The sequence below is a fragment of the Enhydra lutris genome, unplaced genomic scaffold, assembly GCF_002288905.1.
Source record: "Enhydra lutris kenyoni isolate GAN:26980312 unplaced genomic scaffold, ASM228890v2 scaffoldscaffold4, whole genome shotgun sequence".
Lineage (NCBI taxonomy): Eukaryota > Metazoa > Chordata > Mammalia > Carnivora > Mustelidae > Enhydra > Enhydra lutris.
In genome coordinates this window covers 54,643,674-54,660,277 of record NW_019154088.1, presented here as the reverse complement: position 1 = coordinate 54,660,277, position 16,604 = coordinate 54,643,674, and the positions used below count along the sequence as shown (strand labels likewise).

The 16,604-nt window shown below is 36.6% G+C and overlaps 1 protein-coding gene across 4 annotated transcripts in view; it reads right to left on the bottom strand.

Annotated features, from left to right (window-relative positions):
* Nucleotides 1-16,353, bottom strand: part of LOC111138953 (KIAA0586 ortholog) — a 131,023-nt gene extending 114,670 nt beyond the window's left edge. For 2 of the 4 annotated variants that reach the window (XM_022491004.1, XM_022491014.1), the window contains exons 1-7: nt 15,685-16,251; nt 14,728-14,792; nt 12,839-12,908; nt 11,253-11,322; nt 5,063-5,237; nt 4,150-4,371; nt 1,300-1,453 (exon numbers count right to left, since the gene is read on the bottom strand). In XM_022491004.1, coding sequence (XP_022346712.1) covers nt 1,300-1,453; nt 4,150-4,371; nt 5,063-5,237; nt 11,253-11,322; nt 12,839-12,908; nt 14,728-14,792; nt 15,685-15,883 — 955 coding nt within the window. In that variant the 5' untranslated portion in view covers nt 15,884-16,251. Of the gene's footprint in view, nt 1-1,299; nt 1,454-4,149; nt 4,372-5,062; nt 5,238-11,252; nt 11,323-12,838; nt 12,909-14,727; nt 14,793-15,684 lie in introns of all 4 variants that reach the window. The other 2 variants (XM_022490996.1, XM_022490987.1) reach the window with 2 other exon arrangements.
* Between the last annotated feature and the right edge of the window lie 251 nt (nt 16,354-16,604).

Below are 16,604 nucleotides of genomic sequence, written 5' to 3'. Positions count from 1 at the left end.
AAAATCATATTTATGCTAAATTGCAGTACATAAAAATAATGTATGCCCAAGAAAAAAATATTGAAAAATAGAAAGTTTAACTTGTTGAAGTTTAAATTTACTCATTTTTTCCCTTATATTTCTTTTACTGTCACTAAGACATACAAAGAAAGCAAATCAGTACACAACCAATAAAACATACACTTTTTCCCTTAAAATTCAAGTCTAAAAAAACAAAAATTTGAGCAATTAATTCTTCAGAACTGAGTATGAAGTTAAGTGTCCATGTCTATGGCTGGAGCATACTGAACCCCGAGTTGTGGCTGTAGCTCTGACCAACCCACTCTCAAGTCCAGTGACCTGGAGCAGGCAAGTCACAACCTCCCTGTACTTCATCGTCTTTGCTTTCAACTTAAAAATTGACTCATGCCACTTTCACAGCAGTTTTGTAAGGACCACTCCTTTGTGGAAAAACATAAAGCAACTTACAAGTATAAAGAATCTTCAATACGTCTATAAAACAACAATGGTATAACAAATCAAATGTTGGGGATATTATACTACACGGATCTGGATATCATTAAAGGGATAGCCCTTGATTTTCAATCAATTCATTCAATAATTTAGAAACACATTTGTTCATTTGGTTTTTGTTGCTTTTTTTTGGTTTTTGGGGTTTTTTTTACTTTTTGTTTTCTAAGTAGGTGCCACACGCAGCGTGGACCCCAGTGTGGGGCTTGAACTCACAATGCTGAGATCAAGACCTGAGCTAAGATCAAGAGTCAGATGCTCAACTGCCTGAGTCACCAGGGACCCCATTTATTCATTTATTTTAAATTCCAGAGGTTTAATACAAATACACTATGCACTTCCTTTGTTACTATAAACAAAGATTTTTAAGATTCTATTAAAATAGGCAAACTTATATTACTAACTAAAAATAATGTGAAATAGTTTATTACTGTACTCAGGTCATTTTTCTCCTCACAGAATCAAGAAAAATGGAAAATACACAGCTTGTCAGAGAATTGGAAAACTGATTACAAACATTGATATGAGATGAGTAAAATTTTTCTAAACTTATAAGTGCTTCTGACAATTTGTGAAGGTTATTTATTAAAATCATTAGGTAGGAAATGATCCCTAACTAGACAGAACGAATTTTGAAATGACCTAAAAATTACCTAACCTAAAAGAAAACTAATTTTATAAAACAAAGACTTAGTCTTCTACTGCCTATTAAACAAGTTTTGGGCTGACATATTATAAAGAACATTTGTAGGTAACATTTTTCATTCACAGAGAACTAGACATTTTTACCTTGTTTGGAAGCAAATGTGTTCTGTGAAGATAGATCACTGCCACCATTATTAGAAAAGTCTGGTTTTCCAGAATACTTTTCCATTGCTCTAGAAGGGGGCATAGCAACAGGCTGAAAACTACTGGTCTTGAGCGCAGCACTAATGAAATGAGTCTGGAAGACATACAATTATTAATTTCAAATACCATTTGAAAGAGTTAGATGACAAACTACACTGAAATTTATTAGAGGACTTGAAAACAATATGTTAGATTTAATAAACGATAAGAATACATACATTACATGTAACTATCCACTGTAGCAGTGATGTCACTGGGTTAAGCCTGGCTCTGTAATGTGACCTTGATCATTTGAGTTAGCTATTCTAAACCTCAGTTTCTTCCTTTCTACTTCAGAGATGGCTTGGGGACCAGTGAGGCATGCTAGGAAATGACCAAAAGGAAGGGGCTCTAGTCCTAGACATCTACTTCAACCAAAGAATTTCAAACCAAAATTTCTCCTCTTTTATATCCTGGATGATTTCGTTTGAAGGGTTAAAATCCTTGCTAAGAAGCACTCAAATTTGTAGTATTAATAATATATATGCATTTAAGTACAAATGAGAGCTAAAATGACCATTTTCAGCACTATTTATTAAAATATCTGGAAATTATATGTATCTAATAAAACTGATTTCGAAAGTCTTATGAGGTAAAGGAAAATCTAAAAATATTTACATTTTTACAGAAGTCTTAAAAATGTATATAGAGAAAAAAAAATATGTAGAGATCTGGGGCACCTGGGTGCCTCAGTGGGTTAAAGCCTCTGCCTTCGGCTCAGGTCCTGATCCCAGAGTCCTGGGATCGAGCCCCGCATCAGGCTCTCTGCTCAGCAGAGAGAAGGAGACTGCTTCCCTTCTTCTCTCTCTGCCTGCTCTCTGCCTACTTGTGATCTCTGTCAAATAAATAAATAAATAAATCTTAAAAAAAAATGTGTAGAGAACTCTCTACATAAAACAAATGGGACAGACTCAACAAATTTCATTTCATTAAGCATTTATTGAATTATTAATATACCTAATATGTCACTAAAGCTTCAACTTTCCCTGTAATTATAAGCTTTATAAATAAGATGTCTGCATTAGGAAAGATCCCAATCTTCCAAACTAAGAAAGTCAATGAATTAAAAAAAAAAAAAGTCAATGAATAATGGACTTATTAAAAAATGGATAAATAGCAGGCAGGCATATACTATAAGTAGGACCCTCTCTTCAAATCAATGTACTTTTCATATGTGTCATCTTTTACCTGAAGAAAAAAATAAAATGTTTTATAGGTTAAGAAATCAAGGCTCAGAAAAGGGCAGTTATTTGTAGGCTGGGGACCAGCACTCTGCCAGACTCACTCCTAGCTTCTCACCATATTGCACACTCAATTTCAGTTGTACATGGAGTACTTACTAAAACCTTACTTTGTATGGCCATAATTATTCCAATAAAAATACTATCTTCAAACACATGGAAAGCTCAAGCCAAGCTCTAATAAGTTTGCGGGTTTTTTTAAAGATTTTATTTATTCATTTGACAGAGATCACAAGTAGGCAGAGAAGCAGGCAGAGAGAGAGGAAGGGAAGCAGGCTCCCTGCTGAGCAGAGAGCCCAATGTGGGGCTTGATCCCAGCACCGTGGGATCATGACCTGAGCTGGGGCTCGATCCCAGCACCCTGGGATCATGACCTGAGCTGGGGCTCGATCCCAGCACCCTGGGATCATGACCTGAGCTGAAGGCAGAGGCTTTAACCCACTGAGCTACCCAGGCACCCCTCTAATAAGAAGTTTTGAGAATTACAGTGTATTAGTGTTTGTTCTGTGATAACCTACTGAGCTATAATAAACTTACTTTTGTATATTCTTCTGAACATTATATTTTAATTTTTTACAGTTTTTAAGTTGCACATTAATTAGGAAAAAATAAAAACCAATGCATTTATAATGCTGGTCACTCACTCAAAAAAAAAAAAAAAAAAAGAAGTATACTGAGTACCTGAGTGCTGGCTACTGTCCCAGGACTTGGAAATTCCAAAATAAATAAGAAACTATACTACCAGTTCCTTCTGAAGATAACTCTTCTTTTTATAATAACCCAGAGCCTCATATTCAAAAGGCAATTAAAAATGTTTATGCTTTTGATTAATTAAATGCAGAAGCACTATGTATACCAAATGGTTCTCATCTCATTAGAATCATTAGAGCTTTCTATTCCCAGGCCCCCATCTCAGACCTGCTGTCTGAATCTCTGAGAGGTACAAGCATGTGTATTTTCATAAGGCTCTTCATGTGATTGTGATGCATATTCTCAGCCTAACAAGCAGGGATGTAACAAGTCACTGTAATGCAATATGAGCCCTTTCAAAATGGTATGAAGAGAGGTACCTGGGTGGCTCAGTGGGTTAAGCCTCTGCTTTCAGCTCAGGTCATGGTCCCAGGGTCCTGGGATCAAGCCCTGCATCGGGCTCTCTGCTCAGCAGGGAGCCTGCTTCCCCCACTCTCTCTCTCTGCCTGCCTCTCTACCTACTTGTGATCTCTGTCAAATAAAAAAATAAAATCTTTTTTAAAAATGGTATGAACAGAAATACCACAAAAAAAGGAAACGCTAACTCCGTGGAAATGTCTTCTAGAACTAGTGATATCTGAACTAGAATGTGCAGAGAGAGGTCTCCGCTTGCACAGGAAGAATAATGAACTCAAAAATCATTACTTAAGAATGAAAACTGTTAACAATGTAATGAGCTATTGCAATTATCAATGAATATTAGCTCAGGGAGCCAAGTGATAAAAGACCATGGGATGTGTGCTAGCTTTATTAGAGATACCTGAAGATCTATTTGCTGCTGTTGTAATTTTTCAAGATGCCTAATGTGCTGCTCCATAAACACATTCATTTGCTTTTCATGATCATGACAATGTAGTTTCTCATGTTTATTCTGAATGCTTGTTTGCTGCTCTGTAACACGTTGTAACTGTTTATCAGCCTCCTGTAACTTATTCAGTAATTCTGTAACAGAATTGACTTTTGCCTCCAAATCACTCTGCACCTAAAACAATAAAATCCCAAAAGACATCAAAAATACACTCAGTTACTATAAAGGCTGTTTAAAGTGACTGATAATAAAAATCACAGAAATAAAAAGAAGATAGTTAGCCTTAAGTAGATTTTTCTTCTCTCATTAATAACACATTTGCAACAAAGAATTGTTATGCTGCCAGAAATAAAATACTTAAATGGTAATTAAAAAGAAGCAAATAACAAAACAAATTAGCTTTTGATACCCCCCTAATCTCAGGCTGAATTAAGTCAGCAGCCTGGAGTCCCAGACTAAGCTTGGCCACCTATTAGCTCTGGGACCTGTGCCTACTCTGACAGTTTTTCTCAGTTTTCCATTTGCAAACTGAGGGGGGTTGCCACAGACAATCTCTGAGTTCCTTTCTAGTTCTGAAATAAAGATGACCTGTTGTCCCAGGTTGCCCAGGACTCAGGGTTCCCTGGATGTGATATTTTCAGGTTGAAACCAGGCAGTCCTAGGTTCTCTAGTATTATCACAGCAAGGCAGGGGTACATCTCAACTCCTGAGAGGTAATATACAAGCACAAACAGGAAAACTCAAACTGAGACCAACCAGAATGACACTGGTCTACAGTAGGATACGACCATTTATAGACTTAATTCCTCATAAGTATTTTTACATTTGACAAAGAAGCCGCAAAAATCTGGGGAGAAAATTATACTTTGATCAGCGGGGCTGCCGTAGCGATGGCAGCTGCAGTCGCTGCGGCCACAGTTGTAGCTGAATCAATTCCACTGGGTGAAATTCTTGTCTCCTGAGTAGCAGCGTCCTTTTCTGGGCCTGCATCTTCAAAAAGCTGTACTTTTACTTCCTTAAACACAGGCATGTTTTGAGCTCTGTAAATGAAAAAGGAATAGAAATATATTCAGTAAGCCACACTGAGCCATTTCAAGAAGGATTCACGACAATAAATTGCTGAAGGTGGGTTTGCTTGATTTTTTTTCAAAAATTGAATCACTTGGTTTTCCATATCGGGATCTAATCAGTCACTTGGTTAATGAAATCTATGAAAGGTCACTATAGGCTAAAGATATAAGAAGATAATTCTTGGAAGGCTGGGATATTTCAGAAAATAAGGCTTGCACATATGAAAAAGATGTGGGCACAATTACAAAGATATATAATCAAGAAGGACAAATGCAAAACATGCAGAAAAGGTTCTAAGAATGCAAGTACCAAGTTTTACTTCCAAAGGAAGACAACCCAAGAGAAATTGTTCAAACTGCTAAAAAAAAAAAAATTTTTTTTTTTTTAAATTCTAGCTCATTTCGATTCAATAAATGTGACAGAGTTTGTTAAAACAGGGCATAAAACAGGTTGAAGCAGTCTGGACTAAAAATGAGAGAAATACATACATATTTACAATGAGAGATTTAACTAAGTAAATACTAAGAAAAAAGGGGAAAAAGACTCAATTTTGTTATAGATTTGCCCTGAAAAACAACAACAACAACAAAAACAATGAAAGGAACCAGACAAAACTGCAGAGTCCCTAGGTAAGTCTAAGTAAGATCAGAAGGAATGCCCTCCATCTCTAACTGCTGGATTTCTCTTGGTTTCTAAAAAGACCCAGAGCAGCTCTTAAGCTTACTCCTTTTTTATATTTCCTCATTTCTACTAGGAGCATTTTTCTCTGTCTCAAAATTTTGAAGTTTTCTTGACTTTTCCATTCTCCACTTACCTTCTCACATCTAAATGAGTCACCAAGTTTTGTCAATTATTTCATCACAATTGCAGGAATGGTATCACAGAACTATGGAGTAAGGGGAACCCAATAGGCCACATATCCTAATATCCTAATGTGACAGACGAAGAAACTGAGATCCACAGAGGTAATAGGATTTACTTGACCAAAGTCACAGACCCAGTAAAGCACAGTTGGCTTATGATTCCTAGAGATGGTCCCATAACATCTAAATCTCTCAGAATAATACTTCTCCCTTCATGCTTCTGCCTCTGGTTAAAAAAAAAAAAAAAAAAAAAAGCTTCACCATCTCTTACCAACTATTTCATTCTTGCAGATTTTACTCCTTCAGAAACTTCCCAAACATATCTCTCCACCATTCAAAAATCTAAAATTGTTCCTTAGAGACAAATGACTAGGCTAATTGTTTGTTTGACTGTCCACACACACCATCCCCCATCCCTGTCTCCTTAGCTTCCTATATACACCTGTTAGTTCACACACAACCTCTCAGGAGTCACATTGCTCCTCACTGGCTACAACACACCCTTCCCACATCTGACTCCAGGCTTTTTATCACTGTTCTCTCAACCTTCCTCCACTCAACTTACTATATATCCTGCTCCGTCTTTAAGATCCAACACAAGCCTTAACCTTCTTCAAAAAACCTATCCTTGGGGCGCCTGGGTGGCTCAGTGGGTTTAAGCCTCTGCCTTCAGCTCAGGTCATGGTCCCAGAGTCATGGGATCGAGCCCCACATCGGGCTCTCTGCTTGGCAGGGAGCCTGCTTCCTCCTTTCTCTCTGCCTGCCTCTCTGCTTACTCGTGATCTTTGTCTGTCAAATAAATAAACAAAATCTTAAAAAAAAAAAAGTTTTAAAAAACCTATCCTTAAACACTTTCAATGGATCTCTCCCTTCAATAACTCCTTTTGCTTTTACTGCCTATAGTACACAACTGAGGCTTGATAAGCAGCCACCCCCTGGTTTAAATGTCTGTGCAGAACAGTTTCGTAATATATTAAATGCAATGCTGCTTCCTATCACAGTTCTAATCACTCATTCCTCCATGTATGTCCACATTCTCTCCCCAACTAAGCTCTAAGCAACCCGGGGTGTGGGGTAAGGGGCAGGGAAGGGGTATTTCTTTTAGGCCAAACAGCAACTAAGAAAGAACTCAGCACAGTAGGCACTCATTATGTATCTAACTGATTAAGGGGTGTACTAAGAAAATATAATTCAGATATTCCTATCCTTTAGTATTCCTATCTGAAGTCTGAATGTGAGTTACCCTTTAAGATCGATCATGCTACATGAATACATTAAGTTGACCAACAAGAGAAATAATATTGTAAGATTAGACATCAGCTTCTTAATAGGCTTTTAAATTTTAGTTTTTTTCCAATTATCAAATTAAATGCTCAATGGAACAAATGTAAATAGCTCCCAAGTGTAAAAAACGGGGAAAATATACAACTCTCTCATTCAGAAAAATTATTTCTTCTTCTTCTTCTTCTTTTTTAGAATTATTTCTTATTCCTAAATCCTCTGAACCTGGCATTTAGACCAATACCATGAAGAAACTGCCCTCATGAAGGCCGGTAATAATTTTTGCTTAATTCAATGGACACTTTTCAGTCCTTACCTATCTTTACCTCTGAGAAGCCTATCAAACTTAGAACTTCATTCCCATCGGCTTTATTAACACCACACACTCCAACAACGCTGGATAAACTGAGTAGCATTTAGAAGTTCACTTGCTTTTTTGCATAGCTCTTAAGGGTTTGGTTTTCTTAGAGTCCTACTCTATGCCATCTTTCTTTTCACTCTCCCTGAGTCACTTCAACTGTCCCCAGAGCTCAGATCACCATTATATACTACTTCTACACTATATACTATATAGAATATGTGGCATATTCTATATACTTTGTGAATTTGACCTTCATATTGAATTTCCTACTGGACATTTTTAACCTGGATATCTCATAGATATCTCAACCCCCTGCATATGTCCAAAATGAAATTTATTCCCCCAAGAATTCTTTCCCAAGGATTTCCTTTCTCAGTGAATACTACGACTGACCATGCATTTATACAAGACAAAAATCTGGGATTCATCCTTAGCTCCTTCTTCACTCTCAGATCAAATCATCAATTTCTGTCAATTCTATCTCTATCCTCCAAACCTGTCTACTCCTCTCCAAACCAGCATGAGTCCCACCCTCATTCCACCACCCTCCAATGTACTGAGGACCAACTAAATCCCTCTCAAAGAGATCACCTCCAAATTTGTAGCCAGTTGGTTTCCTGGACTGCAGTCCAGTCCTCTTCCAATTCATCTTTTGATATTGCTATCTAAGTGAGCTTTTTAAGAAATATATATCATACCTTAACATTTTAAGATGATTTGCCCTTTCTCTCCTTTAAAGAAATATAACTTAGGGGTGCCTGGGTGGTTCAGTGGGTTGGGCCTCTGCCTTCGGCTCAGGTCATGATCTCAGGGTCCTGGGATCGAGCCCCGTATCGGGCTCTCTGCTCAGCAGGGAGCCTGCTTCCTCCACTCTCTCTGTCTGCCTACTTGTGATCTCTATCTAATGAATGGATAGAACCTAAAAAAAAAAAAAAAAAAAGAAGAAGAAGAAGAAGAAGTATAACTTAGCCCCTTGCATCCTCTCCATCCACATGTAAGGACATTCTACCCTGTTTTAGACACTCTGGCCAGAATCTTTACTCAGACTCTGGTCTATACTTTTTATTAGTATAGATTTAGAGCAATTATATCAAACAGGACAAATTCTCCATCATTCCAGTTTTTCCCCCCAAATTAGCTATTCTCAACTATGTGTATTCTATATGTCTGTATTCTTTTTTTTAGGATTTTATTTATTTATTTGACAGACAGAGATCACAAGTAGGCAGAGAGGCAGGCAGGGAGAGAGGAGGAAGCAGATTCCCTGCTGAGCAGAAAGCCTAATGCGGGGCTCAATCCCAGGACCCTGGGATCATGACCTGAGCCGAAGGCAGAGGCTTTAACCCACTGAGCCACCCAGGCACCCCTCCATATGTCTGTATTCTTAATATTATATATATATATATATATATATATATATATATATATATATTCTCAACTGTATGTCCTTCCAGGTAAATTTTAGAATCACTTTGCCAAATTCCATCTACCATTCTCTAAAACCAATAAATAAGTCAAGCAGAGAAAATCAATTATCATATGGTTTCACTTACTTGTGGAACATAAGGAATAACATGGAGGACATTAGGAGAAGGAAATAAAAAGGGAAAGGGGGGGAAATCGGAGGGAGAGATGAACCATGAGAGACTGTGGACTCTGAGAAACAAACTGAGACTTATAGAGGGGAGGGGGGATGGGGCGATGGAGGAGCCTGGTGGTGGGTATTGAGGAGGGCACATACTGCATGGAACACTGGGTGTTATATGTAAACAATGAATCTTGGAACACTACATCAAAAACTAATGATGTATTATTGTATGGTGACTAACATAACACAATAAAAAAATTAAAAATTAAAAAATAAAACCAATAAATTTGAGTGACATTGACTACAGCAAAATCTATCTCTTGAGACATAGACTGTCTTTTAACCCACATGAGAGTCATTTTTATGTTTCTGATTCAATTATTCTCTACATTGCAACCGCCTTCTCAAGACCCTTCCTACTCTGTTTTTAATTCTGTTCTTTCATCCTGAAATGGGGAGAGATCTACTGTCTAAGAGGGATTAGTGTTCACTGTTACCTCTCACCATCCATTTGTTCATAAACAACTTCTCCTTCCCTGATCTGAGAGTTCTGAGAGGTCTCAGAGATTTCCATTAGGAGAGTTCTGACTTGAAGGCAAGTTGGTAAGGTCCTTACTGCAGGTCAGCCGCATTAAAAGTGATACTTGCTTTTGGTCCAAATGAGTCAGATGTAATCTGCATTTTTTGGTTCAACTGTAGAACTTGAAAGACTGCACCCTCCTCATGCCCTTAATTTTGTTTTCTCTTATATATTTATAAGCCCCAGAATACAATTTATCATCCAAATTCCTCTCTGAACCACCTCACATATTGGGAATTGTAGGCTGAACAAAGGTAAAGAGGAAAAATATGATGAGGCCAAACAACCAGCTCTTAAACTCTGGCTGGCTCAGACCACACTCTTGTGGTTTAGCGACATTTTTAATTTTTGTTAGTCCAATGTTTCCCAGAGTGTAATACATTTGCCACAGATAGCCGTAGGTGGAAAAATAATAATTTTGTTATTTCAGTAGTTGTATATCATTTTAATTGTAGTATTTAAAAAATGATTTGCCATTTTGAAGTAATATAAAAATTTCCTTTTTGAATAAAATGAGAGTTCAAGATGAAGTAAAAAGTTTACTTATTTTCTAAGGGGCCTTCCAGACTGTTCTAGGTCAGGAGTAGAATACATTTAGCCTAAGAATATGTATCTCATCACATATCTGCTAATGATAAAAATAATAAAAACTGCCTCCAGAGTAGTGGAGATGCATGCTTAGCATGGTGCTGTTGTTAGGGTCAGTTTTGTATTTCACTGGTATTTAAGATGAACTTGGGAGGGACCACTTTGATGGAGTAATAGCCATGGTCTCCTTTCACTCCATCCAGATGCTAACCTTATCCCTTTATTAAATCTTGACCAGGAAAAATCTAAATGTCCTTAGACAGTAAATAGGAAGTATTATGTACTTGACCATTGCTACAAGTAGTACAGTGAAGTGATTAAGAGAGTAAACTCTACAAAGGCAGAGTGCCTAGGTCTGAATCCCAGCCCAGTGAATACTTGCTTAATGGCCTTGGGAAAAATCAATCTCTGTGTGCCTCAGTTTCCTCATCTATAAAATGGGGATTCTGTAAAATTGGGATGTGATAGAATCTACTTCATTGGATTTTATGAGTATTAAATGAGTTAATGCATATAAAAACCCGAGAACAGTACCTCTTTTATAATAATTATTCACAGCTATTGAGTATTTTATATATCAAGCACTACAAAAAGCGTTTTATATATATTTCATTCATCGAAAAGAACGTTTTTCCTATGTCCAAAATGTAATTGAAGCTGATTTTAGAGAACCACATAAAAACATAAGAAATGGCCCACTTATTTTCTGTAAATGAAACTTACTTTTGCTTTAAAGCTGCTCTTAGAGCATCTTTCTGTCCCATGGTGTACCGAGAAATAAAGATGTCATTTGCTGCAAAATTAAAACATGAAACACACTTCAGATTCCTAAAAATTTGTTAAATTTTAGTAAGCTATCCCAAACAGTTTTTTAAACTAATAAGAGAATGGTTAGGAATTCAGCAATAAGATTTCTCAATTTTAAGAAAATGCAAGGAAATGGGGCACCTGGGTGGCTCAGTAAGTTAAGCATCCAATTCTTTTTTTTTTTTTAAGATTTTTATTTATTTATTTGACAGACAGAGATCACAAGTAGGCAGAGAGGCAGGCAGAGAGAGAAAGGAGGAAGCAGGCTCCCTGCGGAGCAGAGAGCCCGATGTGGGGCTCGATCCCAGGACTCTGGGATCATGACCTGAGCCGAAGGCAGAAGCTTTAACCCACTGAGCCACCCAGGTGCCCCGTTTCCTTTCCAATAGTCAAGGATCCAATACTTGATTTTGGCTCAGGTTATGATCTCAACGTTGTGAGACTGAGCCCCATGACAGGTTCTGCACTGGGCACAGAGCCTGCCTGAGGTTCTCACTCTCCCTCTCTCCCTTCCCCTTCTCCCCCTCTCATAAAAAAAGTGCAAGGAACAAATTAAATGAATGCATAATAATAGTAATAACCCTAGACAATAGGGGAAAAAATGTATCAAAAATACCTGGGAATAAATTAGAGACATTCTGCTCAAACTTGAAAGAGAAAACTGCTTAGATAAAAATAAAGCTACATAGAAAAAAGTCACTAAGGGGTGCCTGGGTGGCTCAGTGGGTTAAAGCCTCTGCCTTCGGCTCAGGTCATGATCCCAGGGTCTTGGGATTCAGCCCCATATCAGGCTCTCTGCTCAGCGGGGAGCCTGCTTCCCCCTCTCTCTCTCTGCCTACTTGTGATCTCTGTTGTGATCTCTGTCTGCCAAATAAATAAAATCTTTAAAAGAAAAAAAGAAAAAAAGTCACTAAATATTTCCTCAAAGCAGATTTTTAACTTATTATCTTACAAAAGACTACTCAAAACTTGAATTCAGAGTTTATAAATTTTTTTAATAAATACTTAACACCAAACTTATGCAACAGGTTAGTAATAATAAAATTACCTTTATGACTATAAACCTTTTTCCGGTTTTCAAAGATTCCATTAATAGCTTATTAAGATGAAACAATCAAAATAATCAGAAAAAATAATAAGTCTTTTTAATTAAGGTCTTTTAAAAAAATCAATGAATGTCTTAAAACGTAAAAATATAAAATCCTATCCTTACAAAGAAAATCCTGACACATAAAACGTAAATGAACCACAAAGGCATGCGAAGTGAAATAAGACAATAATAAAACTAGATAGACTTGGGGCGAAATGGAGAGTTAGTATTTAATGAGTACAGAGTTTTGACTGGAGAAGATGAAAAAAGTCTGGAAACAGATGGTGGTGATAACTGCATAAGGGGAATATACCTAATGCTACAGAACTATACACTTAGAGTGATAAATTTCATTGTGTATATTTCACCACAGTAAAAAAAAAAAAAAAAAAAAAAAAGTCTACCTTTTTACCTTTTTGTTTGTTGCTCTCTTCCAGTTTCTCCAAAGGCAACCCTTGCACTGCAATACCCTTAGAAAAATCCTTCGGGATATGAAAGGAAAAATGAAAGGCTAGAAAACCTTTATGATTTATTACTTACCAAGTACTATTTACTAGCTAAGAGACAGGAGGGGAGGATCGTGTGTTTTTATACCCTCGATTCCCAGAACCACCACAATGCTTGGGTACCTCGAAGGTACTCAAGGATTTGTTGAATGAGTAAATAAACAAGCAAGCAATGTGGTCCTAAAATTCAGACTCAGATCTCAATTTGCCACTTCTAGCAGAGGGAGTAACGTAACAATTAAGTTGCTACAGTTTAATGTGAAAATCTGATTCATTTTGAGTCAAATGGAGTGCATGAGGATGGCCAACACAAGGCACATCACAAATTAATCACTGTGTTCTTTATCCCTGAGCTCAAAATGTAGTCTCAGAAGGCTTCTCCACAGGCAAACAGCTTTCTGTTCACATATGTAACCCTAGACTTCATTTCTAAGATTCTATTCAGTGCTAAAACATCTTGACGTTTTAAGTACTAGGTTCATTCAACATTGCTCTTCCCGTTCCTTAGACACATCAATTTTTTTTCCAGCTAAATCAGAAAAGGGTAAAGAGAAAATCATAAAAGGAAGGTTGATCAGGCTATCTCCTGACAAACAATGGTTAACTTTCTAAAAATAGTCAATGAGGCTAACAAATTATATAATAGAATGCATTTGGGACGTTAATACAAAGACCTCCTACAAATGAGTAAGAAAAAGTATAGCATAGAAATATGTAAGTCACAAAAGAATAAAGATGGCAATATACATGGGAAAAAATTCCCCCCTCGGTAATAATAAAATAAAGACAAAATAAAATGAGATGCTTTCTTTACCTATCAAAATGGCAAAGTTTCGTGGTTTTGTTTTGCGGGTTTGTTGGGTTTTTTGTTTTTTTTTTTTTTTGGTCTAATTCTGATGTCTCGTATTGGTAAAGCTAAGAGAAAATAATACCACTAATTCTATTCATGATCTTGCTGAAGAACACATTGATACAGTCTTTCCAGAGGTAATTTATATAATAGCATATCCCTCTGGGAAATTATTTAGAGAATGGAATTCAAATACCATTAATCATTAAATAAGGCATATTCAATAAAGAAACAAAAACACCAACCCAAAGGCTAAGCATTTACAGAGGGACCAAGTACAGCACATAATTATACATTTTTATTGTGAATCTTTTGTAAAGTTGGTAAGTAGACAGTTTTAATTTCATTCTTAGTTTACCAGCTTCAATTTTCAAGATATTATATTATGAAATTCTATTCTTTAAAGACTTGTTAAATTGACAATCTATAGTGATAGTGGTCAAAATCTAATTAGATTGCATGAACAAAATGTATTGATCATCAAATATTTTCAGCATTATAAAGGTCAAGATGAGAATTTCATGTTATTTCTTAAAGACTCCTCAAAAAAACCACACAAAAGACCTTACAATCATTTGGATAACATATAATCATACCTCACTTTTTAAAAATGATGTTGTTAATATTTCTTTACCTTTACCTAACAGTATATGAAGTCTCCGGTCTAGAACCCCATTTCTTAGGTAACAGCAGAGCTTGTTTTCAGTTCCAATATTTCTCTCAGTGTTCAACATCTTAGTAATGAGTATTTTTTATTTTATGGAAGAATTTTTGTTTAATGTCTCAAATACTATTCAAGTCACAATTGGATATAAAACATTTCTCTTGGTAAGTGAAATTAAAGCAAAAACAAGGCCTGTTGCTCATCCAACATAATTTAGGAACACATTACTCAACAATACTGAAAACCTTAACGTGACCATAATTAAGAATTCTTTTGCTTACCCTTTCTGGCCCAGTAGAATTTGCTAATGGAGGCTGCTGATAAGTTCTAGTCAAGTCTGCTGAACCTAACAAAACAAAGGAATCAATTTTAGTGACTTTAAAATCAGAACCATATTTTTGGAAACTGTATAGGCTTGACTCAAGAACTATAAACTCAATATTAACGCTAAACCTAAATTGGAAGCCATTTTTCATGCAAAGAACTTAAACTGTAATTAAAATATATCCTGATGAAGATTTTACAGCTGATATTTTGGAAAATAAGGATCAGTACTGACAATCAAGTGAGATAAATGTTTTAAAATATAGCATTACAATGTTGGATTTGGACATACTATGGGTAGAATTTGCCAGGAATAAAATATGTACATGATATAAAAGCAGGCCTTTATTATGCCACACCTCCCCCAAAAGCAGCACTATAAATGCATTTTTTTTTGTTTTTGCACATATATTAATTTGATACTTATGATCATCAATGAAATGGGCAAAGCATATGTTTTCTTCATTTTCACTGGAGAGACAGGTTAAGTGAGTTGGAACATGGAAGCCATCAAAAGGCAGAAGTTATGCTTTTTTACTATGCCAAACTGAGTAACACCAACCAAACAGAAGGTAGAGCATTTGGTAAAAACCTCTACTGATGAACAGTAAACACATCACACTAGTTAAGTGCGTCCACCATAGATGTGAACAAGAACAATGTGCAAAAACCACACAAAGAATAAGCACAGAAGTGTTTCATTCATTCCACCTATTGGATATGTTTCAATTAGACTGATTGTACTAGCCATTTTCCCAGAGAAAGGGGTCAGCTTTCAAACACCTATTAAAACTAGATGTATCTTATGTTTGAGAATTTAAACATTAAAAATCCCCTAAATTTTGAAACGCAAAAAAGAAATGAAAATAAAGACTAAAGATTTACAAAAGTGAAAGCTATTCAGAGTCACATACCACGTAACGTTCCATTCAAGCTAGCCTCAGTTCTAACAGGAAGACGTTTATTTGCAGACAACGCTGGAGGAACACAGGACAACTCATCTTTCAGCAAAGCCAAATTATCTCCCTGATTTGGAGAAACTACCTCACGAAGTCTCCTCGCTGGTATTTTAACCCTTTTTTTCTTCTCCGGGCTAAACTCAGAGCCTTTCATATTATTGGTAACAAAACTAGTCCCACGGTTCTCAAAAGAAGAATTTCTTCTGGCTCCATAAAACTTCAGAACAAAATTTTCACCGCTTTGAGGACTTGGGGGAGAAGGAACGAGGGAGGAGTATGATAAAGAAAATGTGAATTTCAAGTGATTTTAAAACAGTCATCAACCTTTAAATAAAACAACGTCTAAACACTATCCGCAAAACTAGAAATTTCAGTTTGGTATTTAATCCAGGATTAGAGACAACTAGAACATCATATTTACCCATCAATCCCACTCAGTCCATTAATGCACACGCCCGTGAATCTGAGAGTGGGGATGACAAGAGAATGGCCGCATGAGCAACAATAACCAAACAACAGAAAGCACTTCCAAAGCCAAGAGCTGGCAGTACAAAACCAAACAGATGTGCAGGCGAGATTAACATCTGTTGAGAAGCGGGAGTCAAGCACGTAAAACTGAAATGCTTTAAAAAAAAAAAAAGCTTAATAACTTTTGAGAATTTATTAATAACTAAAAGTTATTTAAAATAGTTATTAATAACTATAAGCTTAAGAAGCTTAATAACTTTCTTCAGCCAAAGAGTCTTACACACCCCTCCAGATGCAAACATCGGACACCTAAATTCACCCCTCTGCGTCTCCCGAATGCTTCGCAACCCGGCAGTCACAGGTGTAATCTGACAACAGCTTCAGTTGCCCGCGAGTCAACACCCACT